General features: G+C 49.6%; 3 protein-coding genes and 1 long non-coding RNA gene across 22 annotated transcripts in view; 2 read left to right on the forward strand and 2 right to left on the reverse strand.

Moving 5' to 3' along the window:
• The window catches only part of RBBP5 (RB binding protein 5, histone lysine methyltransferase complex subunit), a 38,078-nt gene extending 31,937 nt beyond the window's left edge, over positions 1-6,141 (forward strand). For 6 of the 17 annotated variants that reach the window (XM_081490922.1, XM_081490931.1, XM_081490924.1 and 3 more), the window contains one exon: positions 4,096-6,141. In XM_081490922.1, coding sequence (XP_081347048.1) covers positions 4,096-4,124 — 29 coding nt within the window. In that variant the 3' untranslated portion in view covers positions 4,125-6,141. Of the gene's footprint in view, positions 1-3,449; positions 3,522-4,095 lie in introns of all 17 variants that reach the window. The other 11 variants (XM_081490923.1, XM_081490932.1, XM_081490925.1 and 8 more) reach the window with 2 other exon arrangements.
• The window catches only part of LOC145506397 (uncharacterized), a 34,065-nt gene extending 27,397 nt beyond the window's left edge, over positions 1-6,668 (reverse strand). For both annotated transcript variants that reach the window (XR_014053849.1, XR_014053850.1), the window contains exons 1-2: positions 6,631-6,668; positions 2,507-2,615 (exon numbers count right to left, since the gene is read on the reverse strand). This is a non-coding gene — a long non-coding RNA (uncharacterized LOC145506397). The remainder of the gene's footprint in view (positions 1-2,506; positions 2,616-6,630) is intronic.
• Positions 6,669-6,726: 58 nt separating this feature from the next.
• On the forward strand, positions 6,727-12,311 carry TMEM81 (transmembrane protein 81). 2 transcript variants are annotated; one of them, XM_081490939.1, is made up of 2 exons: positions 6,727-8,334; positions 11,872-12,311. In XM_081490939.1, the coding sequence occupies exons 1-2, from the start codon at positions 7,612-7,614 to the stop codon at positions 11,905-11,907; spliced, it is 759 nt and encodes a 252-aa protein (XP_081347065.1). In that variant the 5' UTR covers positions 6,727-7,611; the 3' UTR covers positions 11,908-12,311. The 2 variants fall into 2 exon arrangements, with proteins under 2 accessions (XP_081347065.1, XP_081347064.1); XM_081490938.1 differs by lacking the exon at positions 11,872-12,311 and having other exon boundaries at positions 6,727-6,824; positions 7,323-9,632.
• Positions 12,312-12,444: 133 nt separating this feature from the next.
• CNTN2 (contactin 2) overlaps positions 12,445-27,326 on the reverse strand; it is a 34,352-nt gene continuing 19,470 nt past the window's right edge. Inside the window, exons 10-23 of the mRNA XM_081490918.1 lie at positions 26,994-27,123; positions 25,435-25,585; positions 25,184-25,311; positions 24,442-24,617; positions 23,799-23,919; positions 23,068-23,226; positions 22,260-22,409; positions 20,061-20,131; positions 19,556-19,790; positions 19,132-19,244; positions 17,879-18,065; positions 17,462-17,574; positions 16,812-16,980; positions 12,445-16,474 (exon numbers count right to left, since the gene is read on the reverse strand). Coding sequence (XP_081347044.1) covers positions 16,365-16,474; positions 16,812-16,980; positions 17,462-17,574; positions 17,879-18,065; positions 19,132-19,244; positions 19,556-19,790; positions 20,061-20,131; positions 22,260-22,409; positions 23,068-23,226; positions 23,799-23,919; positions 24,442-24,617; positions 25,184-25,311; positions 25,435-25,585; positions 26,994-27,123 — 2,013 coding nt within the window. The 3' untranslated portion in view covers positions 12,445-16,364. The remainder of the gene's footprint in view (positions 16,475-16,811; positions 16,981-17,461; positions 17,575-17,878; positions 18,066-19,131; positions 19,245-19,555; positions 19,791-20,060; positions 20,132-22,259; positions 22,410-23,067; positions 23,227-23,798; positions 23,920-24,441; positions 24,618-25,183; positions 25,312-25,434; positions 25,586-26,993; positions 27,124-27,326) is intronic.

The raw sequence follows: 27,326 nt of genomic DNA on the forward strand, positions 1-27,326 counted from the left end.
CTGTGGGCCAAGGTATTAAAGTTCTTATTTCTTCTGTCTGCCCTCTGATGAATGAGGATAAGAGACATGTGCAAGATTCCTGATGGGAGGGACTGACTGGGGAAAATTGGGTCTTGCTCTGGTGGGCACTTGAGAGTGAAAAAACTGGCTTTTAAAACTCAGCTTTCAAAAAACTAAGATCATGGCATTTGGTCCCATCACTTCACGGCAAACAGATGGGGAAACAATGGAAACAGTGACAGACTTTATTTTTTAGGGCTCCAAAATCATTGTGGACAGTGAATGCAGCCATGAAATTAAACTTGCTCCTTGGAAGAAAAACTGTGACAAACCTAGGTATTAAAAAGCAGAGACATCACTTTTCAGTCAAACGTCTGTATAGTCAAAGCTATGGTTTTTCCAGTAGTCATATACAGATTTGAACCATAAAGAAGGCTGAATGCCAAAGAATTGATGCTTTCAAACTGTGGTGCTGGAGAAGACTTGAGAGTACCGTGGACTTCAAGCAGATCAAACCAGTCAATGCTAAAGGAAATCAGTCCTGAATATTCATTGGAAGGACTGGTGCTGAAGCTCCAATACTTTTGCCACCTGATGTGAAGAGCCAACTCATTGGAAAAGATCCTGATGCTGGGAAAGATTGAGGGCAAGAGAAAAGGGGGACGACAGGATGTGATGGTTGGATGGCATCATCGACTCAATGGACAAGAGCAAACTCTGGGAGATAGTGAAGGATAAGGAAGCCTGGCATGCTGCAGTCCATGGGGTTGTAAAGAGTCAGACAGGACTAAGCAACTGAAGAACGACATGATTGTGTACATTGCATACTTGCTTGTATAATCTATACTTCCTTCTTCCCACCTTCTTCTCTTGCCTTGGTTCCGTGGTCTTTTCCTATATGGAAATCTCCAAAATGGCCAGATAAAACCCCAGAGTATGCTGAGGAGCAGGATCATTAAAAAGCCTCAAAGGGGTGTTGTGGTTTAGTGCCAGCCCTTCCTATGAGGGCCTTAGCCACTAGCTGCTGTGTGGATCTTTGTGAAAGCTGTGACTGGGGGAGAGTGCTGACACTGAGTATCATAGTGGGCCATCAGAAGTCTCAATTTCAAGACAACCTATCGTATCTTTTGTGTGGATTTCTTTGGTTGGGGCTTCATCCAGTACCATTTTGGAGGGCCCAGAGGCTGGCGAACACAAGCTGTTGATTTTCGCGTGGCTCCCCAGGGCCTCCGAGGTAATAAAAACTCATGTCTCAAATTGTTCCACACCTTGGAGGTTTTCAGTGAAGAAGCAGCATGCTGTCAGTGTGGATTTTCCACCAGATATTAAGAAATGAATCCTGATTCTCAGTGGCTGAGGCTGAACTATCCTCAAAGATCAGTTCAGTCTGATGAGTGTACAGTATTTGCATATTCAGTGCTTTGTGTACTTTCCTTCCCCGCAGATGCCCTAGTTTTGCATTAGAGCCGTTAAGCCATTGTTTGAAGGCAGGATTATAGGTGTAGGCTACTGCTCAAGTTGGATAAATGCCAGCTGTTTGTTGCTATGTATAATTGATCAGCTAACTGAAGAAACTGTTCGGTAAGCCCTGATTAGTCCTGACAAAGCTGCTATAGTCTGTTGCATGTTGCAGCAGGAGATAATGCATTTTCAGGGGACAATTGGAAGACTAATAGAGCACCAATAGAAGTAATCTAGCCATCTGGAATCTGGGGCTCAAAAATGCTTCCCTGTCAAACAGCTCATCAGTATTGGATAGTACCAGTGGACCCACATCCATGATGACACACTTTCTGTGGTGAGGACCCATCAGTGAAGCTTGAGGGAAACCCTGAACTGGGGACTTTTCAGAAAGTCTGTATCAACAATGCACCATCTATCAGATTCACCCTAGTTACCTTATACTCTCCAGAGGACAGTCTACAGGATCAAAACTTGAGATGTGAGCAGAACCACCAGAGTCGCTGTTGCCCTATGAACACTGAAGGATTGCCCAGAAGTGGGTCTCCTTGGCAGTGAGCACCATCAGTAGGAAGTGCGACAAAGCTGTGGTCTGTCACATACGGGGTCTAAAGGCCTTGTGGGACGGTGGGCCTGAAGGGCATGGTATGGTGCGCTCCTGGTTCTGGCCCCACACCCTGGGCCTCTGAACCATGTTCTGTTCATTTAGTGAATCTGATGGTTTTAAATGGTTGGTAGGGGCTTTCCCCCAGCCCCTTTCCTTTAAAAACATGATCAGTCTCTCAAAGACTATTCTATGAATTCTTGCTAGGATCAGGTTTTTAGATGGCCAGTTGGGTATTCTCATTCTGTTTAGTCTTATTATCTGACTAAGATAATGCTTGAAAATTAATATCCAGTGTTTTCTAGGCTACCCTGGCTTGGCTGCTTTGGGGAGGTACCAATAGCAGCTGTTCACTATGAGCTGAGTTTTTCTTAATTTTTTATCGCTGGAGATTTCTGTTATGTTGCAGCTAAATAACACTTGGGGCAATTTTTAATTCACCTGGAGATCTGCTTTTTTTTTTGCTGTTCTGTGTGTCTTCTCTTCCTCATAGATGTGCTGCTCTGGTGTTGGTTTGTTGCCTGATGCCTCAACAAGCTTTGTTTTTGGTCTGTTCACAGGAAAGACAGCAATAAGAAAAAGCATTAACTTACCTCAGATAAGCAGTATAATTTAGCTTATTAATCACCTTAAGTGCCTGTTATAAAATACACACCACTTTTTCCTCTCATGATTTAGGCTTAAAATGTCAATGTTGTGTCTTGTTTTTAAACTTAAAATTAGATTGGTCAGAGTACCTGTGGAATGATCAGGAAAGCTAGCCTTAGAGTGTTTAAAGTCCTGTGGAGTAGATTCTTTTATCTCAGATTATTTAAGAAATTAAGAGGTTAATCATTACATTTTATATTGAAAGATCTGAAAAGCTTAAATATACTTCTGGGGCCTCCCAGGTGGCTCAATGCTAACAATCGACTTGCCAATGCAGAAGACATGGGTTCGATCCCAGATGTGGAAAGATCCCTTGGAGAAGGAAATGGCAACCCACTCCAGTATACCTGCCTGGAAAATCCCGTTGACAGAGGAGCCCGGCAGGCTGCACTCCGTGGGGTCACAAAGAGTCGGACACAAGTTAGCAACTAAACAACAAATGTACTTTTTATCTTACTAAACTGTGTAATGTTTAAATTTTATTTTTAACATGTAGCACCCAGGAGAGTTTCAGTCTGTTCTCAGGCAAATTGGAATTTATTTTTATTGCCAGTTTTCATATGTGCTTGCACTTTAAAAATCAGGTTAAAAGCAAATTAAAAGTGGGTACTCTTTTTTTTTTTAATGGCTTGGGCAATTATTTTAAACCATTTTCCCTTCAAGTAGCATGTTCTTCTCCATTCCAGATGACACTGGGAGGATTTTCTTCATCTTGTTCTCTTTTTCCACTTCTTAGTTAATATTTCACAGCAGCCCATTTAAGGATGACCTTCAGAGATTGAACAGCTTCTGTGGAGTGACCAGGGAAGTGTTCATTTCACTATTTAGGGTTTTATTTATTGATCAGTTGTTGATGCACAGAAATGCCAGCAGTGGTTTTCATTAACATTTCACCATGTTCTGCGTTCTGAGGAGCTGAGAGTATCACTTAAGGAACAGGGGTATTTGAAAAAGGGTGTTTTGCTCGTTAATCATTTAGTGGTGAATTAATCTAATGTATGAAAGATTGAAAGATGCATTACCCTAGAATTTCCTTTCCTTTGCTTACTTCTCTTTTTGAAATATGAAGCATTATTAACACCTTCGAGAATGGTTAGCAGCTTGAAACGTGTAGAAGTCTGATCATTTTGCCTTTTTTTCTTCCTTTGGGGGCAACGCTGAGAAAAGTCGTGGGGGCATGGTTTGGGATTTGAATTATTTGTTGCTTCAGTAAAGAGTAATTGGGAGTTGGAGTTGGTTTTAACTTAAAGTGAAGGGGTGGGGAGTTCTTAGCTCATGTTTGCTTGGAATGCATCTTCTAGCATCCATCAGAATTTCTGTTCTTAAAAGTAACTGGTCTAAGTTGATAACTAAAGAAATCTTTTTATTTCTAATCTCTTCAGCAGGAGGAGCAATCTCAGAACTGTTATGAAGACCCTTGAAGTTCTTCATTCTTCCCTACTTTGCCATCGTGTGGCCTCTGGACACTGTGGTCAGTCATCTGAGGTTGACTTTAATTTAAAACAAAGGCCTCTGTCTTCCACCCAGGAGGTGGAAGGAGTGAATTTTATGTTTGAATGAAGAAGTGAATTATGGAAGAAGAGTATATGTCCCTTCCCTTTCAAGCATAAGTCCAAATAGACTCTCAGGAATGAGGATTTGTGAAGACATCAAACAGGAGTTTTGACTCTTTAAATTTAAATGCTCGTTATGTTGCTGGAGGAGACTGCTGGTCTGCTCGTCTGTCTTCCCTGTACCCAGCATCGTTTCGGCTTCTCACTTCCTATCTCCTACTTGCCTTCGCTCCTCCGTGCATGTCCTTGAGTGACTTATTTTTACCTGAAATTTTGCTGCCTGTATCCTAGAAAAAACTTCTGTTTGCACATTCTTTCTTCCATTTTTAAAGTTACCTACTCACCAGATACCTCCTATATTTCCATATTCTGTTACAAAGGATGGGCAGAAAAGAAAGTGCTTGAAAGATTTCAGATTTTCTGAGAGATAAGAAAGGACCCCCTCTTTTTAACATCCTGTAACATTTTGCTCAAGAAGCTGGGCTGTAAGAGGGTCAGGGTTTTTCTTGGTTTTCTTTTCATTGCATGTTTCTCTCCAGTATTGGTTCATTCAATCATGGTTTATGAAGATAGCTAGTTTCATTTGTCTCCAGCAAAGAATCATTAGGAGTTTATATTGCTTTACCTGTACTGGCTTCCAGAGACAAAAACAAACCGGGGTATCTCTCAACAAGCTTATTTTATACTGGGGTGGGGGAATCTATGCAAGGACTCAAATTTAAAACCGTCCATAATCAAAGCAGCAACAACACAATTCAAATAAAAAAATCAAGGAACTTTTTTTTTTAATCATTGCTTGTGGACATCTGTCCTTCCCATCAGTCATCGTGTTTCTGCTCCTTATATCCATGCTCCTTTTTCTTCCTACATGTTTCCAGTCACTTCCTTTCTGTGAAAGGTTGCTTAACTTTTTAAAAATTTTTTAATTTTTGCTTTTGCTGTTCTTTGTATAAAAATTAGCAAATTGAATGGATGTGTCCACCAGGTGTTTGAAATTCTCTGAAAATCCAGAGTGAAGAAACCAGGTGTGGAGAAGGTTCTCCAGCCCCTCTGAGTAGAGCTTTGAGCTGACTGGAAGTGCTCAGTCTGGATCATCATTTTCACGGTATTTTCAAAGGAGAGTTAAACACTGTGCTTATTGAGAAATCTCTGTTGGTTGGTGGTTGCTTCAATAGGTAGCCAAACAAGTTGATTACTTCTTGGATTTTAGCATAGAAATCAAAGTAGAACACATCAGCAAGAGCCTTTTCCATTCCATCTCTAGAACCAAAATGTTCAGTAGTTGAAGAGCTCTCCCTGAAGCAGTGGCCAAATGTCTATATTTTTAGATGCCACTGCCTTTTCCTCAGATGCTCCTTTTGTGAATTTCATTTCCTATTTCATATCAGACCAATGATTGAGATTGGTAAGTGGGTCACTAGGCATGTTTTTGTTTTGCAGACATTACTTCCATTTCATTTCTCTCTATACTGTACACTGCAGCAGAATGCAAACTGTGTGATACAGTTGGCCTCTGCCTTATTTCTGCAAAGTAGCTCGGTGTCCTCTGCCTGAGCATTTGGGTGTTCAGGCTCTGTCCACCTCCTAAACTGGCTCCTGGGAAAATCAACGTCAGCCCTGCCAGAGTGTCTGGTAGCAGCTCCTAATAATTATTTATGCTTCTGGAATTGTTCTCAGCTTCTGAAACCTTCTGTCCATTTCAGTTTGGTTTTCTAGATTTGTACCATATATGCATATTCTTGTTTTCCCTTCTGTCACCCTCCCATCCCCTCAGCGTTTTTTAATGTCTGTAGTTTTGTATGAGAGGAGACTTAGCCTCGGGTACTTCTTGCTGAAGCTTTAATGCTTTGTAAATAAAATCGGATGTTTATTAAAGAACAGGTGTAGGTGTTTGCTTGTAGATGACTGATCACTTATGAAAGTCACCAGCCTCTTCACTCTGTTTAACAGAAGATACAGCTTACTTGGTTGATGTTATTAATAGATCTTCTCTATATGGAAATACAGAGCTGGAAGGGCTGAGAGGTGGCCTGGTAGTCTAGATATCTGTCTCTGGACAATATTACGTTAAATAAACAAAGCAAAATCAGTGTTAGATCATTCAGGAGTGACCTCTCTTCAAATTCTTTTGCTCAGTAAGTGTGTGACTACACTGCAGAGGCCACAGTGCTAGGAGACATTTCAGAGCTTACAAAAACGCTTGTGAGGAACCTCCTGCCTTCCAGGGATAAATTCCTCTTCATTAGCACTTTTTCTGCCTAAATTAAATAGCTTTGAAATCCACTGAATACTTACTGTCTCCTAAAGAATAAGAATATTTAAGTCTTTGATTTTAATTGTCTCTAAATCTGAGTGTCTACTTACGAATCTTCCCTGTTATGTGACTGAGAATCTTTTTGACATCACAGCTGTTTCCTAGCAACCTTGACCCTAGTGAATTATGAGCTCCTTCTGTGTTTTGTGGGGTGGAGGGACTAGACTGAGAGGCAGGGAGATTTAGGTATCCTGTCCCCCAAAATACATCTTTTGGTACCCTTGGGAAGGAAGAGTGCCTACAAGTGAGAAACTGCATTTAATATTGCCTATCTTGCTAAGCATTGATTCTAGAAGACCTCGTGGCCCTTACCTTCATGAATTTATTCCTCTTTAAAATTCCTTACATAATGAAGAATGTTTCACACTTTACAAAGTGTTTTCATTGTACAGTTTATCATTTGATGCTCAAAGTGACCTTCCTGAAATAGGCAAGGAGTTAATTTACAAAGGAGGAAACAAGTTCAGGAAGAGGAAGTCACTTGCATCTTAGTCCAGATTCCTTAATCCTTTTAATAGAAGGTTTAGAAGCATTTAAAGGTGATGATAGCTTAATTCAAATTAATCCTCTTTTTAGAGTTGGTATTTGATTTCTTATTTGGTCAGATTTAATGGGGATTTTGAAATGTTTAAATTCAGACCCTCAATTTGGAAAGAGTGAGGAACAGTATAGCCTCAGTGGGCATTGAGTTTATTTGGAAATTCACTTCAACTTCTGAAGCCTATTCATCTGTCTTCCCAAGAGGTGGATTAAAATTCATTAAAAAGATGTGAAAAGAGTGAAGACTTCGGGAAGGTGGTCGTTAGCAAACAGAGATCGCAAAGCAGCAGTGTTGTGACTTTTGTCTGCCTGTGGCCTCACCTGTTAATAAGGACTGGACTTTAATTGTAATTTTTTAATGACAATGCATGCATGATATCTTTTGACTTTGAAGGCTATCTTATGTCAAAAGAATTGAGTTATGATGTGGTGGTGGATTTAGCTGGAACACCTCAGGAGTTGGCTGAGGGTATTGAAATGCCTGCTAAGATATGAAGACTTTGGCCACTAGTTTCATCCTTGGGAGCCTGGTGTTGGCCATCTGTCTACCTTTGGTGGTGACTTTACCTAAAACACTGGCCATCCCTGAGAAACTGCAAGAAGCTGTGGGAAAAGTTGTTGTCAATGCCACAACCTGTACTGTCACCTGTGGCCTTGGCTTTAAGGAAGAAACTGTCTGTGAGGTGGGCCCTGATGGAGTGAGAAGGAAGTGTAAGTCTCAGCGCTTGGAATGTCTGACCAACTGGCTCTGTGGAATGCTTCATTTCACTCTTCTCATAGGGAAGGAATTTAAGCTGAGCTGTCTGAGTCCAGACATTCTGGAGATCGGGCAGGAAGCTTTCCGATTCACCTGGAGACTTGCTCGGGGAATCATCTCAACTGATGATGAAGTCTTCAAACCCTTCCGAGCCAGTTCCTACTTTATAAAGTTTCAGTCCATTCAAGAGTATGACTCTGGGACCTACCGGTGTGATGTGCAACTGTTAAAAACCTTGAGACTTGTCAAGAGGCTCTACTTTGGGCTGAGGGTCCTTCCTCCTCATTTGGTGAACCTGAATTTCCATCAGTCCCTTACTGAGGATCAGAAGTTAGTAGATGAGGGCCTGGAAGTGAATCTGGACAACTATTCAAGGCCTCAGCACCCACTGTGGAAAAAGAAGGTGGCCATAGCTGTGGGAGTAGGCATTGCTGGTGGCGTGACTGGTGGTGTGTTGGTGAGCATCGCGCTGTGCTGCGGGCCGAGGGTGACCCACAGCAGTGCCAGTCTTGAGACCTTACAAGCCTTGCTGGCAAAGGGCGGGATGCTCCAGAATCCAGACTAGGTTTTCAGGGGAGTGTTCTGGCTGCCTGCTTGTGGACTGGCTAAGAGGGAGACTTCTGTTACCAAAGAACTGAGTGGAGGGTGTGGGACAGGCAGCATGATGGTAGCTGTGGGCAACAGTCTCTAACTGTGTTCCAGGTGGACCTCTTTCAGTTCTTCCCTGCCTACCAGGTACCCAGGAAACCTGACTGCAGGCATCTCCCTACTCCTGGGACGAGTTGTGTCTTCCACATTTGCATTAATTTTCTGCCCTTTACAGCTTGTATGCCTCCTACCATGATCTCCCTTCTGAGCAGTATAATCATGTAGAAGGATATGATAGCTTTTCTAGTGAAAGCAGTTTTTTCCTCTTCGATAAAATAATTCACAGTAACTGTATGGAGATCTAACCTTTTCTGCTCTTCAGTGTAAAATTTCTTGTCAGTCATCTAAATTTTCCAACCATAGTCAGTCTGGTTTTGGGTTAAACTCACACCCGAGTTTTTAGAATAGACGTTGAACAAACTGCTTTGTGCGTGGCATATGCCCATTTGTGGCAGAGCCAAGGGTGATGACAACTTCAGACTCAAGTGTGTAAGAGACAATCACTGAATGTTAGTAAGTCATTTGCCACCCTTAGACCTCCCAGGTGAAGCCTCTGTACTCAGGACTAAATTGAATTCCTGGCGAAACATTGGATTTTTCTGTTGGTAGATTTCCCCTGAACAGTTTCTTGGCTTGCTTCCTGATCCTATCCTTCTAGCAACTTTCAGTGCCCTGAAGCCTATGTTGTTGGAGAGGTCAGGGGTATTGGTTTCTTAGAGCAATCAGGGCCCCCTGAGGGAGGACTAGTACCTTCCTTCCTCAACAGGAAATCCAGTCTTAAGAGGTCATTCAGACTGTGTCTGAGATAATTGACTTGGCTTGTGGAACCATCAGGGAAATGGCTCTTGGGCCACCAACTGAGCTGATTCTATTTGAGAGAATTAGCATTTCTTCCCTTCAGTTTGCTGTCAGTATAGACGAAGTAGCAGAAATAAGACTTGGACCAGTGGTTATCTTCTCTGCCCATATGTCTGAGTCACCCAGATAAGCTTTTGAAAAATAAGATTCCTGAGTCTCAGTCTGAGGATGCTAACTCAGTTTAAATTATGACCAATGGATCTCTGTTATTTCTTCTATTGTAAATAAAAAATTCAAGCCCATAAAAAAGTTGAAAGTTTTGATGGCACCCATAGACCCTTTAACTGGATTCACCGATTGCAAACATTTTGCTCCAATTCTCTTCCTCTCTAAATACATACTGATTTTATATAAAACACTTGAAAGTGAGTCACAGTGTGGCCTTTTACCCTTTAATCATTTATGTATCTCTTATTAAGGACATTCATTTGTGTAACTACAGCGACTTCATCACACTTAACAATTCCCTAATCTTATGTATAGTTGATATATCATTTCTCCCAACTTGTAAAATCTTGGAACTTCTAATGTTTGATGCAGGGTCAAGTGAAGGTTCACGTATTACATTTGATTATTTCTCTTAAGTCTTACTTTACAACAGATCCCCTACATTTTTTTTCATGACATTCATATTGAAGAGGTCATTTGTCTTGCATACATGTCCCACAATTATTTCCTCATGATAAGATTCCTGAGGAATGAATCTTAAACATTTTTGACAAGAGCCCAACAAAAATGATATGTACTTACTGCATGACCTCAGGAGGCCCAGTGTCAGGGTGACCCACTGTTGATAGTAAGCTTGATCATTTGGTTAAGGTGGTGATGGCCAGATCTCTGCAGTGGTATACCTGTATATGTTTTCCTTTTGTAATCTGTGGGGTGATGCCTTGTGATTATCTGGTTTCTAAAAATCATTCACAGGTGTTTTGGAATCCATGATCTTTGCCTTATTACACATTGGGGATTGCAAAATGATGGATTTTTAAATTCATTTTTGTATCGCACTGCATTTTTCTCTTAAGCGCTATTGTTTTTATTCTTTAGAGATTTCAGTGGATTCTCTTTTATTCAGTGAATTATATATAACCCATTACTGTTGTCATATTTTTGATTTTCAAATTATTCCCACTTTTGGCCAGGAGTCCCTTCAAGCCAGCTCTTTTGTCCTTTTGGTGTGGCCCCATTTGACTTTGAGCATGTCCTTGCAACAGCAAGATGCCTCAGATGCACTCCAAACCTGAATCTCCAAGGGGCTCTGATTCCTTTTAGTGTGAGAAGTAGTATATAGAAACCACGGTGTGAGTGCTAGATGCTTATTGCCACTAGAGGGTCGCTGCTTCTAGGCCATTTGTATGTCCTGTGTATATATAAATCATGTGGTCAAAAGCATCTTTGTTTTTCAGAAGTCTTCTAGATAATTCTGGTATATAGCAAAGGTTGAGAACCACTGGCCTATACTCATGCATAGGGAGTCTTTAACTATTGCTCTTATTTTGAAAAGACTTTAAAATTTCCACACACTTTCTCCCATTCTCTACCTCAGATGGGATGTTACTCAGAAGACCTGGGTTGGTCCTCTTTCTGTGTAATGGAGAAAGCTAACTGACCCTTCGTAGTCCTCATCTTTGAAACGCGTGATTGTGAGGATCAGATGAGATCCTGTGAGTCAAACTCCTCTAAGCTGTGAAGTTAAGACATGTACAGAGTTGGGGAATGTCACTAATGAAGCTCATCACTTTGGTCCTGGACACTGCTGAAGCAGTCAGAAGAGAGTTTGCTCTGCTTTGAAAGAGGACCGTAAAACATTAATATTACATTGATGAGGGTTGAGGGGTGCAGTGTGTTCCCATTTTACAGCTGGAAAGACAGACCTAAGAAGAGCTAAATAACTTCTCCAGCATTCTATTGTAAGCTGGTAGTCAAACATGAGATGGAATGTCTTACAGCTCTAGGTTTAGAGCATTCTGCCTTAGTTTGAGGATGTGAGGGTACTGAATTGGGAAGAGAACAAAACCCACTCAAATGCATTAGTGCAGCCTCAAACCCAGCTTAGTTCTTTGAATTCTATGCATGTGGTCTGCCTCTAAAGGATCAAGGAGATGCTGCCTAAGATTTGGGCTCCAGAGTGGCCAGTGCTTCCAGCATCTCTTTGGGTACAGAAGTAGCAGGGATGAAGCTGTGTGGCCTTTCGGGGGCTCACCGTCAGCCTCAGCTTCCCTGTGCCCAACAGGCCAGGGCAGGCCTCTGCTCACCTTGTTTTCCCTGATGGAAGCTGCCAGGAGCAGTCAGCACAGAGAGAAGTGAACACTCACACAGTTGCCTAAGTGTGTCCTGCGTCTCGGGTGTGATGGAAGTTGTGATAAACGTTGAATGCAGGATAGTGTTGTAGTTGGAAAATGTGACTAGAAATTCAAATTCTTTAGGCTGCTGTGAGCCGAGGCTAGAGGCACCCACTCACCAGAAGGGTGTCACTCTGTCTCTGCAGGGAGACGACTTCCCTTTGGTACTGTTGAGTCAATAGAAATATCTCCTGCTTTTTGAAAGTTCACTTTCCACCACTTTGGAGTTATGAGAAACCTACATTAGTACCTGTTCTCACTAACTGAAAGATATCTGAAGAGGATTTTCCCTTTTTCAAAAAAAAAGGTAATTGCTCCTTTGCTTTACACCATTTCAACTTAAGAGTTCATAGGAACATTCGACTTTTGAGCAGCAGGAGAAATCTGTGCCTCAAATGCCTTAAAAAGCAGCATCATTGAGATGCTGAGAACAGCATCATTACACGAACTCGGTTTACTGCCCGCCCTGTCCAGGAGAGCCAGCCAGGCAAGGAACACGCCTGCTCTGCTCTGCTAAGCCTGCCTTAAAGTCGCTTGGCCTGATTTTTCTCCCCTCGCAGCACTGAATAAAGCAATACGCACTGTGTGCCCTGACTTAGAGTTGACTGTGTGGAAGGTTGAAGGTATTGGATAGAGACTTAGCGTTAGAGAACATGATAAGGAGATACTCCAGTCTGAGGATAAAAACACCCACGGCTGGTGGCAGCTGCCACACCAGGTTGAGAAACCATCTTTATTTAAGAACTGCCCGCTACCAGAGTCAATAAATAACTACCATTACAAGAAGTTTAAGAGAGATAGGTAATAACAGATCAGTGGGAGTGGGTCCATCTTAACAAAAACCAAGTTAACAGTGGTCCGATGAAGCTGCAACCCTTGCCCCTGTGAGCTTTTCTAAGCTATGCAGATCCTGGAGGGGGTGTGTCGGTTGGAGTTGGGGCCAAAGCCGAGTGGACCCCATCTGAGTGCATGAGGCTTCCTAGGACTGGGGAGAGCTATCTGACCCATCTTTTTTCCCTCTTCATCTTCTTTTTATTGTCCTGCCTTCCCAAAGCCTGTACATACAGCTGGCTCCCAGGCACCTCTTTCCACGGAGCTCTCCGTGAAGCTCCTTAAGTGCCTGTCTGCCCCCTTGTGCCGCTCCAGGGGCCTCTCCGGCTGCCTCGCTCGTCTCCAGGATGAAGCCTGGTCTGACCTGAGCCAGGGAAAGAGGGCACCACCCCTGTGCCGCAAACTCCTCCACATGGAGGAGCTGGCAGGCTGTCACACTCAGACCAGGACGAGCACAGAGTCCTCCAGCTGGGGAGGATGCGAGGGGCTGAGACACTCGAGTCAGCTCGGGCTCTTGCCCAGAGGAGACCAGACCACTCCTGGGACTGCCAAGAGGCAGTGGCGTATGCTGGGCAAGGAATGCCTGGGGCATGCCTCCCCTGCAAATGATGGTGATTGCAGTCACTCTCCTGCAGTGCAGGGGCCCCCGCAGGGAGAAGCTCCAAGACTCTTCCTGTGCTGAGCACATTTTGATTCCAAGAATGCCAGTCCTGAAGGACACTTAGAGCATCCCCTCCAGTCATCACCTAACCCAGACCCCAAGACACGGCTGTCCAAATTCCTCAGAGTACCCTAGAAAAAAGGTCTCCTTGCAGACATCTTCTCTGATGTCTCTGCTGCCATTTTATCGAAAAGAGCCCCTGGCCCACGGCCCTCCTGGTCTCTGGCACCACGTGTACCATCTGAGGCCCAGCAGGGGCAGCGACACCACTGGGCCCCGAGGCTGCGTCTGGAGAGAGCTGTCCAGGCTGAGGTACACATCAGGGCTGTGGGGGCAAACAGCATGGAGGAGCCAGGACCGTAGCCGGGGCCCCCAGGCTGAGCACCGGCGTGTGCAGAGCAGAAGTTGTACCAGGCCCTGAAGCACGCTCTGCCCTCACTCCTCAGGCACTTACTGAGCTGTAGAAGGAAGCGCTTGTTTGTGGCTGTTTTCCCTTGGTTGCCGGCCTGGGGCTCGGCATGTGAGAGGGGAGAGATCCCGGGTCGCGTCGAGACCACGTCAGCAGCGAGCCTCAGCCCATCTGAGCAGAGATGGTAGCAAGCAGACCTCTCGGGCAGGGAGGGACTCTCAGAAGTTGCCTCATCTCGCCTTCCGCCTCCACGCAAGCTCCTGTTCAGCCACCTCCCCAACAGGCTGCGTGTCCTCGGTCACCTGCTGTCTTATTTGGTCTTAATCAGCTCTCTGTCTGAAGTCTCGGCATGCCAGAACATCTGTTTTTGTCTAGTTCTGAGTCCCCCCAAACGAGTCCTCCCTACACAGGGCTCAGGTTTTCCTGAGGCTGAGTTTTATTAGTTACTAATAAAAAATCCTTCCTGGGTTTCCAAGAGGGTCGGTCTGCCCCCCAGAACTAAGACTCTTGGTTGTATCTCTGGCTTCAAGCAAGCCTAGGGCTGCAGCTGCAGCCGCACAGGTCCTGTGCAAACCAGCTCAGCCCTCTTGGCCGGCATCTGGACACCTGTCCCTCTGCTTCTGCTGCAGCTAAGGCAATGAAGAATCAACGAGACCTTGGAAGGAGGTTTCCTCCTTTCATATTCCCCTTTCTAAGAGCGGGGTACAGGCCACATCACAGCCATGCAGGACCAGGCTGGGCGCTAGGCCAGGTGTGGGTCTGCAGTGGCAGAGCGGTCACTGAGCTAACCCCCCAGCACTGCATGGGGATGAAGGATGGGCAGGTGAGGAGGGTTTGATCGCATGGCTCCAGGGGGCGGCCCCCCGGGCCAGGGCCAGGGTGGCGGGTACTGTGGTGGCACAGAGAAGGCATGGGAGCCTACATTGTTAAAAAACTGTAGTGGGTAAACATCAACATAAACCTGCCCAACAAAATAGAGCAGGACTTAAAAATTTTAAAAACCATAACAAAATAGAGCTCTGACTGTAAACCAGAAACCAGGCTCAGGCCCGTCCCCTACCAGACGCCTGTCCTGCTGTTCCTGTATGTGAAGGGCCACCTGTTACAGCAGAGGCTTTGGAATTTCCTGGTTATGCCTCCACTGCTGCCTGGATTTGGGGAATCCCTGTCCTTGCTTTGGCCTCTTTTCTTGAAGCAAGTGTAAGGGGTGCAGGGGGCTTCATGCCAGCACTGCATGTTGAGGTCCCAGCAGAAGCCAGCTCAGGAGGCAAAGGAAGACGGGATCTCCGTCAGTCTGCACATGCCGTGGGCTGGAAGCCAGCCATGCCAATCACCCCACTGTCAGCCATCCGAACCTCCCAAAGCAGGATTTTCACAGCCCACTTTGCCCTTCTTAACCAGGTCATGGCCATTCAGCATGGCCCCCTTCCTCGGTAGACAAAGGACCTGGGACAGGTGGGAGAATAGGGCCATTTCCTCCCCAGCACTGGCAGGCTGTGTGACCGGAGGCAGGGCCTGCCCCTCCCAACCTCCGCTTCCTCCCCGGTAGAGCAGGGGCCTGGGCACGCTGAGGTCTAAGCCTCTTCCAGCTCCAATGTGCCGGGACTGGCACAACACCCCGAGACCGGGCCAGGGGGCCCCATTTATTTGCCTCCTTGTCTTCCGGGGAAATGCAGAACAGCACCCGAGGCCGCGTGGGGGTTGGCTCGCCCAACGGCCCGGGGCGCTCCTGGGAGCACCAAGGCCGCATTTATCCTCTGGGCTTCTCGGAAGGTGCCTGACTGCAGACACAGGATGACTGCTTACGTTCTGCTAGATGAAGCTGGTGGGTCACAACGGCTGTCCTGCCTCCTGCCCGGACCCTGGAGGGACCGCGCAGGATGGGTCTTGGTGTGGTGGGGGACGTCCCCAAGACAAGCCCTTTAGTCACCCAGACACCTGTAGTGGCTTCTGTCACTTGGGATGACAGGGTCGGGTTGGCAGTGTTGGCTAAGAGGGTGACATCACCTAAGGTGACTGTGCCTCAGGCCAAGTCTGGTGCAACTTTCCGGCAGGAGGCCCAGCCTCTGGGCCCTTCGGAGCTCCCACCCAGCAGTTGGGAGCACGGCCATCCTGAGCTGCAGGGGCTCAGCTACCGGCCTGACACCAGGACACTGGTTCTCAGCCATCTGGGTGGGTGGCAGGGGCCTCCAGGGAGTCCTCAAGGACAATGTTAGGGTCCAGCCATGCTGCCCTGTCAGAGGAGAAAGTAGAAGAGTCCCGGGTCTTCAGGTCAGGACCACTCCTTAGACCGAGCGATGCTGCTGTTGATGCTTTGTCCCACTTCAGCCCGTTCCTGTCCAGTATTCCCGGGCTTAGGATTCTGCCGTCTGGACCAGAGTCCATATGCGGTCCCAGAGGGCCATCTCGGCTGACAGACAGATACACATTTAACCCCCTTCTTCCTGCCTTCCATGCAGGTACCCTAGAGGGCCCAGGCATAGGGTTCAGTATCATCATGGAAGTTACTGCCTAGTGCCTCTCGATTAAAAAAAAAAATCCTTGCATGGGTTCTATCCTGTGGCAGAATGTGACATATCCTACCTCCTACGAAAAGGGCTCTGTAATAAAGTCAGTATTTGAAACCAGCCGTTCTCAGGCACAGTGCTGGACCACCTTGGCATCAGGAAGGGACTGGGGCCAGCTGGCTGTGCATCGAGGTGGGTGCCCAGCTGTGGCGGGGAGGCAGGGCGCCAAGATCAGAGCTGCAGGTAGCCTAAGAGGACCAGCGCTGCCACGGCGTGGGTGAGGGCGGCATCTGGATGTGGGGCTGGACAGACCGCGGAGCTCTCCACCATCATGCTAGTGCCTGAAACCAACGGTGGGAATGGGCTGAAGGGGCTCCTTCCTGCCCCGCCCCCAGGACAGAATCCAGACCTTCCCTAAGGAGACTCTAAGGAGGCTGGTTTCAGGACTGGGAGGTACTCTCAGCCCATCTCTGGTGGGGTTTTGTAGGACCTTTGCTCTTGTTCAAGAAATGCACTCAGCCCTCAGGGATGTCTGGGGAGGAGGGAGGCGGCAAGGGCGGGTCCAGGGCTACTTTTGTCTCCCTGGGGACTGGCTGGGCTGGGGCCTGGCTTGGGCTGGGATGATCCCTGCGTCTGGATGGACCCTGATCCTCCTGGGGGATATGGGGGATACAGCACCTCCGTTCCGCACGATGTGAACCTCTGCTGGGACCCCGTCGCCTCCTGGCCCTGTGGTCCGAATCTGCACCAGGGCATGGCCGATGTCCTCGGGAACTGTGATTTCTATCCAGTTCTTGCCGGTGAGGTGGAGCGTGGGAGTTGGGTGTAGGTCGTTCTGGTATAGCATCTGTGGGAAGGGGTTAGCCAGCCGGGTTTCCTGACAGCAAGGCTGATCCTTCCCTTCCCTGGCCCCAGGAATGGGAGGAATCCACGTGGTTCTGTGGCCTTGAGGTCCTGCCTCCTCACCCGTCCTGTTTCCCTTTGACCAGGACTAGGCTCTTGAATAAGCTTTTCCCTGGAGCCAGTTTGCTGTTCCCAGCAGCTGAACTGATTTTGCAGGCTCCTCACACCAGAAGGGCCCCAAACATCACCCAGTCTGTCACTGCCCTCGTGAACCCTGCCTTTCTGCAGTCACACCACTTTCCTTCGTGTAGTCTCTACTACATGCTCCCCGGAGAATCACTCACGCAGTCACGCCTCTCATGGTCCCAGACTCTGCTTACATCTAACTCAGACATAAGTTGCTAGAAACTGAAGCGCCCTTGTGTTTACTGGACATACAAACGAGCTCTCCCTCAGTGTTCAGTGCCTGCTCGCCCCCTCCTTACTTTGTAGCCTGTGACTGCAGACTCATTACGGAGCGGGATTACAGGGTCCCACTTGATACTCAGACTGGAGCTCGAGAAAGTCCAGGAGATGTTGCCAGGGGGTCGCTGTGGAGCTGCCAGAGTGGGGAGAGAGTCAGGAGGAGTCTTCCTGATATTTCCCCACCACACACCCCCTTGCTTTCAGCCGGCCACTTTCTAGATAATCTGCCCATCACAACTGTGCCCAGAACATTCTGTTACTGCTCCTGAGAAACAAACTCCAACAAAGACTGGAGAAGAGAGGCGCTTCAGAGACCGTGAACTCCACTCCCTTCTTACCATTAGACGTGCGGCCTTGGGGGCTGGAGCACTCGTCTTTCCAGGAAAGTGACTCGAGAGCCCCCTCCACCCCTCCCACACCTAGGCTGCCAGACTCACGCGGCTTCATGGTTGTGGCGTTGGCAGAGGGGCTGGCAGGCCCGGTGCCGGCCCGGTTGTAGGCCCGCACGGTCGCATGGTACTTGGTGTTGGGGTGCAGGCCCGTGACCAGGGCGTTGGTGTCCAGCCCTGCTGTCCTCACTCGGTCAGCGGCCGCTGCTTTGTCACCAGCCTTCCAGTAGCGGATCTGAAGCGAACGGGCGTAGCCTGGGGTCAGCGGTCAGCTCCCAGTGACTCAGCACTACGCTGACCCTGGCTCTGCCCTGGTCCCTCAGTCTCGGACTCAGAACCTAGACACTTGACCACGAGGCCCACGAAAGCAGAGACAAGTCGGTGTGATTTGCTGCTCCCTTCTTGATGCCCAGTGGAGGGCCCAGTCCAAGGAGAGGGCTTAGTACCTGGGCTGGATGCAGGAGCAGGTGGGTGGGAACAGACTCAACCAAGTGATGGCCTGCTGAAACCCAGCCCCAATTAACGAACTCAGGAGTCCTGTGGGGACTCTGTTAAAGGCCATGGGATGCATACTTGCAAAGCAGTCCCCCAGCCCCGACGCCAGCAAGCTTATGATGGCTGCCCAGTAAATGGAAACCCACTGTCATAGTCCTCGTAACACCAAGACCTTCTGGATATTCTTCTAAATCAAGGGCAGGGTTTGGAGCTCTCTCTCCAGTGGGCTCACCTGGCCTATTTGCTGAAGCCCAGAGCTGATGCTACTGGGCTAGGATTTACAGCATCCCTAGTATGATGGTTCTCCCTCAGACAAAGACATTTTGTGCTGGTCCTTCTTTCCCTTCCTCTTGCTCCGTCTCACTCTCCATGTACCCCACATGGACCCCACTGTAGAATAATCAGTGGGCTCAAGGCTTGGATCAGAAATCGCTAGGCCAGAATTCCTCGGGGACAGGATGATTGGCTGGTACACAGAGGGGGCCGTGCTGTTCTCTGCCACCCTGAGGGTGCCAGGAGAGCTGGGCTCTGGCATCAAAGGGGCAGGCCATGCCCCTTCTGGAACTCACTCCTCCTCTGGGCTCCCACAGTGTCCAGGGAGCCAGCCGGGCAGTAAGGTCAAGGCTGTCCACAGGCGCCGGCCAGAGGGGCTGAGCTGAGGCTGCCAACGTGGCGCGCACAGACTGCATGCTGTGCGCCGGGGGAGTGCAGGAGAGGTTCTGGAGGAAGACTGCTGAGCTGTGAGAAGTCCCTGCGCCTTGACCCCCAGCCCCCCTCCCCTCCCAGTCCCCACCGTCATCGCTCACCTCGTACCCCAGGAGGATACCATTCATGTCCTGCTGCACGGGTTCCCAGCTCACGTTCATCTCGGAGGACGAGACTCCTTTGGCCCAGACCTTGGGAGGGGCCACCCTGGGCTCTGGAGACCAACACAGAATGGGTGTGGATTCCCGGGGCCTCCTTGTGTCCTGCAGAGCGGCCGCCAACTGGGACTGCTCTTGCGCAAGATTTAAAAAGCCCAAGGTGCAGGGTTGAGGGCTGGTGGGGGTTCCCAGAGCACCCCCCCATCCCCGGGGGCCCAGTTCTCTCCCAGACGGCCTTCCTCCTTCAGGCCTGAGCGCGGTGGAGGCTGCAGGGGCTAGAAATGCAGCCAGGGGTCTCCTCTGCCCCGCCTGTGGAGCCCAGCTGGGGTGAGGGGTCCCTCCCCCACCCTACACCCCGGCGGCCCACCTTCCTCGGCCGAGTACACGACGGCCACGAGGCTCTCGGGCCCGTGCCCGCGGCTGTTGTAGCTGCGGATCTTGACCTCAAAGGGCGTGTAGGGCTGGACGCTGTCGTTGCTGTAGACGAAGTACTGGGCGTCGGCGCCGGGCACCCGCGCGGTCTGCCAGCTGGTGCCGCCCTGCCTGCGGAAGGACACCAGGTAGCCGAAGCCGCCTCCGTTCTGGTACTCCCGGGCAGTGGGCTGGGGGCGAGAGAGCGCGTGGGCGGGGGGCGGCCGCCTGCCCCGCCCGGCCTCGCCCCCGGCTGCCCCGAGACTGCGGCTTCGCCCTGCAGCGGGTGCGGGGGCCAGCGCTGGCTCCGGAGTCGGGACCCTGCAGTGGCCCTGTCTGGCCCTCTCTGCACGCTGCGCCCCTCCGGCGATGAGTCCCAGGGGCGGGGTGGGCCGGAGGCAGGGAGAAGCGCCCTCCCAGAGCACCGCAGGCGTGTTCCTGCCTTTGTCCTCGCTGCTTACCGTCCAGGTCACGGTGAGCTCTCCGGGCGCTCCACCGCCTCCGCTGAGACCCGACGGGGCTACCGAGGGGGCTGTCGGGGCCAAGGGACAGACAGTTAGTGGAGACGGGCCTGGAGCTGAGCTGAGAAGCATCGCAGGGTCAGAACTCCCTTCCAGTGGCCCTGGCTACATGCCCATAGAACGGACCACCTGGAAGGAATGGACAAACTCTTAGAAATGTGCAGTCTCCCAAGACCGAACCAGAACCAGGAAGATAGAAAATATGAACAGACCAATTACCAGTACTGAAATGGAATTAGTAATTTGAAACTCCCAAGAAATAGACGTCCAGGATCAGATGGCTTCACAGGTAAATTCTACCAATTAGAATTTACATCTATTCTTCTGAAACTATTCCAATGAGCCCTGGTTTTGTCCTCCGGGTCCCTCTGGATGTGGGCTCAGGAGTCAGGTGGATCTGAGATCAAATTTCACCCCTGCCACTTACTAGCTGTGTTTCTCTGGACAAGTTATTTAACCTCTCCGAGCCTCTGATTCCCCTCGCCATAAGATAAGCATAATAATGCTTCTCTCAAAGGCTGTAAGAAAAACAGAATTAAACTAGACAGTGGCTGGCATATACATAGTGCATACACTATAAATGAGCGTTAGCCTCATTCCTCTAGTTGGTGTAAACTCAATAACAAGAGACCAACTCCAGTTTTCTTTAAATTAAGGGGAATAAATAATCCAGAACTGCAGTTAATCCAAAAAACATTTCTTTGGGGTTACAGGGTGTTTTTTGGTGTGTGTGGCGGATTTAATTTCCTAATTGTCTCCAGTATTCAAAAAGGCTGCTATTAAAACAATATATTTAATTAGGTTGTGAAGCTTGGCAGGGAGTAACTTGGCTGAAGGTCAAAATATTTCTGCGGATGACACAGCAAATGGAGACTTATCACTTGGTTCTGATGAGAGTTGAGGGCCTTCTCATTTGCAAAGGGCACTTAAACACCTATTACCCTTTTCAGAGTCAAAAGGCTGAGGCCCAGAGCAGTTAAGTAACTTGCTTAAAGTGACACAGCTAATAAATGTCACAGTGTGAATTTGAACTCAGGTCTTCTGATTGAAAAGCTCACCATCTTTCTTCTGCATCATGGCTTCGTGCTCAACTCCTGGATACTACGGTGGAGGAGACCACTTCTTACCCTTTGACTCTCCAAGTTCAGTCAAAGAAAATGCTCCTTCTGGAATTCTTACTCAGGAGAGGTACCAGTTAAAAATGTTGAATGATTCCCTAAGGAGCCTGGAGAGTCAGCCTGGGGCACACAGGAAACCGTTTTTCAGGGACACAAAAAGGCAGACCCTTGTCCCACAGCCGGAGGGGCGGGCCTGGGTGGGTGGGGAAGGGGAGGCAGGTCCTGACTCCATGCTGCTGGCCTTGGGAGCCCAGGGCTCTGGTCCAGGGCTTCACCTTCACCTCTTCCATGCTCACCTGCCTTTAAGGGAGGGGTGTGGGCAGGCTGTCCATCCCTTCTGCTGCCAAAGAAACCATCTAAAGGAGGACTTAGAGATGCTGGCTGCTCACCCAGTGCCCTGCACAACACACACGTTGCTCACTACCTGATTCCTGCAGCTTGTGTCTGTCCAAGGAAGAGAGCTGCCCATTACCCCATGGTCCTGGGTTCAAGTCCCTGCTCTGCCAGCGTGACCCTTCCTTCCTCCAAGCTTTGGTTTTTATTTTTTTTTTAAATTAAACTTTTAGGGACTCCCCTGGTGGTCCAGTGGCTAAGACTCTGATCTCTCAATGCTGGGGCCCTAGGTTTGATCCCTGGTTGGGGAAGTAGATCCCACATGCCACAACTAAGACCCTGTGCAGACAAATAAATAAATACAAATAAATATTTTTTTAAAAATAAAATAAAAATTAAACTTTTAGATAATTGTAGATTCACATGCAGTAGTAAGTTTGGCCTGTTTTTTTGAGTGAACAGTTTGGACTGGAGGGCTTCCAGCCCTGACCACATGTGGACCAAGGCACAGGGTGTCGTGCAGTGTAGCCGCCTTGCCCTGACTTAGGTTCTTCCACATTTGTTCTGTTATAAAGTCCGAATTCTGGTGAGCAGGGTTGGAGCTCCTGTAACTGCTGTTGGCTTGGAGCACCCTTTAAGGAGAGCCGGTGTCTGTGCCCCAACACTGCTTCTCACCCAGGGCTCTGACCTGCTTCCTTGGTCTGGATTTTGCTGGAGGGTCCACTGGGCTCCCCAGTGCCCAGGATGTTGCTGGCTAAGACCCGGAACTCGTAGTCCATCCAAGGCGTAAGGCCCAGCACCTGGGCAGTCTCGGTGTTTCCCTCGATGTTGGCGGGATCTGCAAGGCACAGGGAGTCAGTGTCCTGCACTTACTTACCAGTCTGGATGCAAAGGGCAGGGACTGGGTGTGCATCACTTGCTTATGCCCAGCTCTCACACTGGTGCCTGCTGTTTACTAAAAGTCAGTGTCTCTTCTGTCAGTGACTGGGAAAGTAGGAGGCAGACCTCCCCGCCTTGGAATCTTTGTAAGATGTTGTGAGCGCTCTGTACACCATGAATGCTTTCATCGCCCCAGTAATGGTCCTGCCAGGGCTTCAAGGGTGCAGACTGAGCCTCTTCCTTCAACTCTTACCCTGTTCTCCCGCTCCCTGTATGGCCCTCTTCCCTAATGGCCTGGGAGCTCCTCCAGGCAGAGGGGCCTACACTTGTCCCCCTTGGAAGCTCCAGCTCCTTGGCCCCCACCTCCCACCCCCTCCAGCACTCATGCATGCATGCTGGTTGCTCAGTCATGTTCAACTCTTTGTGACCCCATGGACCGTGGCCTGCCAGGCTCCTCTGTCCATGGGATTCTCTAGGCAAGAGTACTGGAGTGGGTTGTCATGCCTTCCTCCAGGGGATCTTCCCAACCCAGGATCGAACCCAGGTGTCCCGCATTGCAGGCGGATTCTTTACCGTCTGAGTCACCAGTACTGACCTAGGTAGGACCTCACACTTACTAGTCCGAACCTGCTTCCACTTCCCTGAAGGCAGAGTGCGAGCCTGCAGGGTGTACTTGGCGATGGGGCTATGGTTGTCAAAGCCACGGCTCCAGCTGAGCTGGACAGAGGTGTCACCGATGTCTCTCACCACCACGCCTCCTGGGGCACCTGGTGGACCTATGCCAAGAAGTCAGAGCAAAGTGGGTCAGAACTGCAAAGCTTCCAATTGGAGCCAACCTCCTTCAGGCCTGCGTGGGCCGCTGCAGTACCAGGAGGGAGCAGCAGAGGGTGCAGCAAACACATGCTCGGTGGGAGGGCAAGAAACGGGCCGGAGTGAGCTGCGGATGGGGGCTTTCCCGGGGGAAGGATGTGTCCCAGGCTGGAGGAGTCAGAGGCCCTCACAGAGGCGTGACAGGATTTCCCAGCACGAGCCTCCAACACTCCAGTGAAAGTGCTAGTTGCTCAGTCGTGTCTGACTCTGTGAACTTATGGCCTCCTTAGGCGCCCGCCAGGCTTCTCTGTCCATGGAATTCCCCAGGTAAGAATACTGTAGTGGACTGCCATCCCCTTCTCCAGCCCCAGCAAATTTCTCCAGGCTTGGAATGTGTTTAGAAGTAGATTTTTATAATTTTGGCTTTGGAGGAAGAGTATTCTATTCATTCAGTACCTGCAAAGGCCCTCAGGATGAGTTCAGCGCAACAGACTTGTTAGACGCCCGTCCCAGTGGGGGTGGGGTGGGAACCCCGTACCTCGGACCAGGACTGTGGCCTCCTTAGACGCACTGTCCACCACCGTCTGGGCTGTGCATGTGTACTTCCCGCCATGGCGCAGCTGGGCATTCAGGATGGTCAGATCCCCAACCGTCTCCTTCTGCACACGAGGGACAGGGCGCGGGGTAGGTCAGAGGACCCTCCCCTGCAGGGAGTCAGGGGGCAGGAGGCGCGGCTCACGGTCCCCTGCTCCGTTATGCCACAGACCTCTTCACCTTGCTGTTCCTCTCTGCTCTGTGGGAGGAATCAGCTGCTTTCTACTTGGTACCACTGGGGATTAAACAGTAGGTTTTTTGTTTTTTTTTTTCAGAAGACAGTCAACGTTGGTTTAGGTTAATGATATCATCTGCGTTGGGGGGGCAGCAGGATAGCAGTAGGGACTTAAGTCTTCCTGGATGCTGGGAATCCAGGCTTGCCTCTAACCTTCTCCTGCATGTACAGACTTTGGGTGGAACCCAGGGAGCTGCCTGTCTAAGAGAGAGGGTGTATGGACCCAGGGATGAGCTTGCCAGCATTCCTGGGGGAAGGGGAAAGGCTTTGGGGTGGTGATGATTAAGGACATCTTGGGTGCCCTGTCTACCAAGGAGGGAGAAGCCCTGAGTTCTCTGGCCTCAGGCCTTACCACGCTGGCCCTTTGGTAATGACCCCCAGGCTTGTCAGAGTTGATGGGGAAGTCGTCCAGAGTCCAGACGAAGGTGAGGTCCATGGTGGGGTCGTGGGAGGCATGGCACTGCAAGGTCAGGTTGTCACCTAAGTTGATGTCGGCGCTCGAGGGGGCTAGCGTGATTTTGGTTGCATCTGCCAAGACAAAGGGGCCCTGAGTGGAGCAGGAGGAGATAGGCCCCGGCAGGGGTAGCAGGCCAGGGTGAGAGGGTTTGCCTTGAACCCCAGGAGAAAGAGAACAGGCCGCGTGGCCAACAGTACCCTGACCTGCCAGCAGCCCCCTGAATGTGTAGGAGGGATGGAGGTGCATATCCTGGATGGTGGTCCCCACTGAGACCAAACCCCGGGGTAGCCTCGAAATGGAACTGGTGAAATGTGTCCCCCATGCTGAACCCCCTCCCACACCCCTCCCCATCCCATCACCCGAGGCTGATTTGAAAGCCACAATATTGTAAAGTAATTAGCCTCCAATTAAAATAAATTAATTAAAAAAAAAAACGGAACTGGGAGGAACATGAGCACATGAGAGCCGGATGGTGGGGAGGGAGGGCGCCCTGCAGTGCCCGAGCCACCGACCGCAGCCAGACCGCAGCCCTCACCTCACACCGACCGCAGCCAGACCATCATCCTCACCTCGCACCGACCTCAGCCAAACCATTGCCCTCACCTCGCACTGACTGCAGCCAAACCGCAGCCCTCACCTCGCACAGACAGGGTGCCTGTGCTGTTGGCTTTCCCCATGAAGTTCTCAGCAAAGCAGGTGTATTTGCCTTCATCAGACCGACTGACGTTTCTTATGATCAAGGTGCCATCCGGAGTCACAGTCACTCTGCAGCAAGACGGAGCACACCTGGCTGACCCAGGAACACCCTGTCGTCCCGGGATGGGGATGGGGATCCAAGGAGAGAGAGTGCAGCCAGAATCGCTTGGGTGGAGGGGGCTGGGCTCGTACCTGCTGCTGTTGACCAAAATCTCAGTGCCTTTGCTCCAGAGCACCACGGCCTTGGGAGCTGCCCGGGGCTGGCAGGGGATCACGACCTCTCCTCCTCGGGCTGCTGGGATCAGACGCCTTACAGGGTTCAGCCTGAAGTCGGGCGCAAGCGCTGGAAGAAGGGGAGAGCCCCGCAGTCACCCGGGGAATCAAAACAGTGCCCCTTTGAGCTTGATTAAGACGTCACCTGGCTACATGCTAAACATTTGATGGGCCCTCTAAGACCAATCCATGAGTGACTCCCAGCAGCACCACTTTTAATAGCCAGGATCCGGCCCCTTCTCCTCACTGCCCCCTGCCACCTCAACTACCACCAACTCTCCGCTGGACTAACAAGAGCCCCTTAATTGGTCTTCCTGGTTTTGCACTTTCTTTCTACAATCTTCTCCACACAGCTGCCAGGAATATCTTTTTTAAACACACAAGTCAAAAAAAAAAAAAAAAACACACAAGTCAGACACTTAGAATAAAGCCCAGCACCTCCCAAGGGCTCGCACAGCCGTCTCACTCGGATCGCATTCTGCTCCTTCCCACACTCATTGTGCTCCAGTCACCTGGGCCATTTTCCCTGTTTCTTTTCTGTCCCATGAAGATGCCATGGTTTTTCCTGCCTCAGGACCTTTGCACTTACTATCGATTTTGCTTCAAAATGCCCAGATCTCACATGATTGATTCACATCCCAAATGTGACTTCCTCAGAGAGGTCTTTCCTGACCATTCCCTCTAACTGGCCCACCTTATCCCCACCACTCGGTGGGATTTTCTTTATACTGTATTTTTTATGACTCTCTGAAATTGCCCTTTTTAATTATTTGATTTTCTGTTTATTTGTCCCTCTCCAGTGGATTGTAAGACACTTGAAGGCAGAGACCTTACCTTTCATATTCACTTCTTAGGAAGTGTTGAAGAAATGCTGTTTGAATGAATGAGTGAGTCTTAGTTAAGCCTCACTACAACTTGATGAGATAGGTATCATTCTGTCCATTTTATAGGTGAGGAGACAGACTGCAGGCTCAATTAGTTGTGTGACTAAGGATGCTGGGCCAGCTGACATTAATAGGCACCTGTTATGTGATGGGCAGGTTCTCTGTGCTTTAGCTCTATCATCTCCTTTAACCCCACAGCCTGTATGAGGGCTGGACGATGATGTCTTGATTTTATTAATCAAGAAAGTGAGACACAAAGAGGTTAACAACTTGCAAAGGTCACATAGGCAAAGGGGCTGCATTAAACCCAAATCTAGTTGATTTGGTTTCCAGTGACTTTTGCCACATTTTTTTCACAGCAGGAGACATTTACTTTCAGATGCGGGTCGAGCCGGAGACCCTGTCCTCTGGGAGCTGTCTAGTGCCTCAGCTCCTGTCTTCAATCCCTGAGTTCTACTTAGAAGCTGTTGGAAAACTGCCAGGTGAGTGTGTGAGTGTGGAAATGCTGCTGCTCAGAATTCCTGACACCACCCCCGCCCCCCCCACCCCCCACCCGGTGTCCCTGGGGATGTCCTCTCTCCTTGGGCCCTTTACCTTGCACTGCCAGCTCGGCGCTGGCGTAGATGGTACCATGCTTGTTCTCCGCCACACACTGGTACATGCCGGAGTCCTCCAGGCTCAGCTTGGAGAACCGCAAGTCCCCAGCCAGCACTTCTACCCGGGCCTGTGCAGAAACGCCCAGCCCAGGCCGGGGAGGGGCATCAGGATCACTGGAGTGCCCGCCTGGGCGCTCACAGCGGGGCACAGTGGAGACTGCGCTGCCTGGAGAAAGCCCCCATGCAGGGTCCTCTCCAGGGCTGCCTGGATCCCAGGGTGCAGAGGTTCCCCAGCCCTCACGAACGTCAGCACATGGAAGCCAGGGGGCTG

This window comes from Giraffa tippelskirchi, chromosome 5 (genome assembly GCF_054371585.1).
Source record: "Giraffa tippelskirchi isolate mGirTip1 chromosome 5, T2T-mGirTip1v1.2.pri, whole genome shotgun sequence".
In the NCBI taxonomy this organism is placed as follows: domain Eukaryota; kingdom Metazoa; phylum Chordata; class Mammalia; order Artiodactyla; family Giraffidae; genus Giraffa; species Giraffa tippelskirchi.

Bases quoted from the DNA above. Each gene is read 5' to 3' on its own strand.
- TMEM81 (XM_081490938.1), top strand. From the start codon at position 7,612: ATGAAGACTTTGGCCACTAGTTTCATCCTTGGGAGCCTGGTGTTGGCC.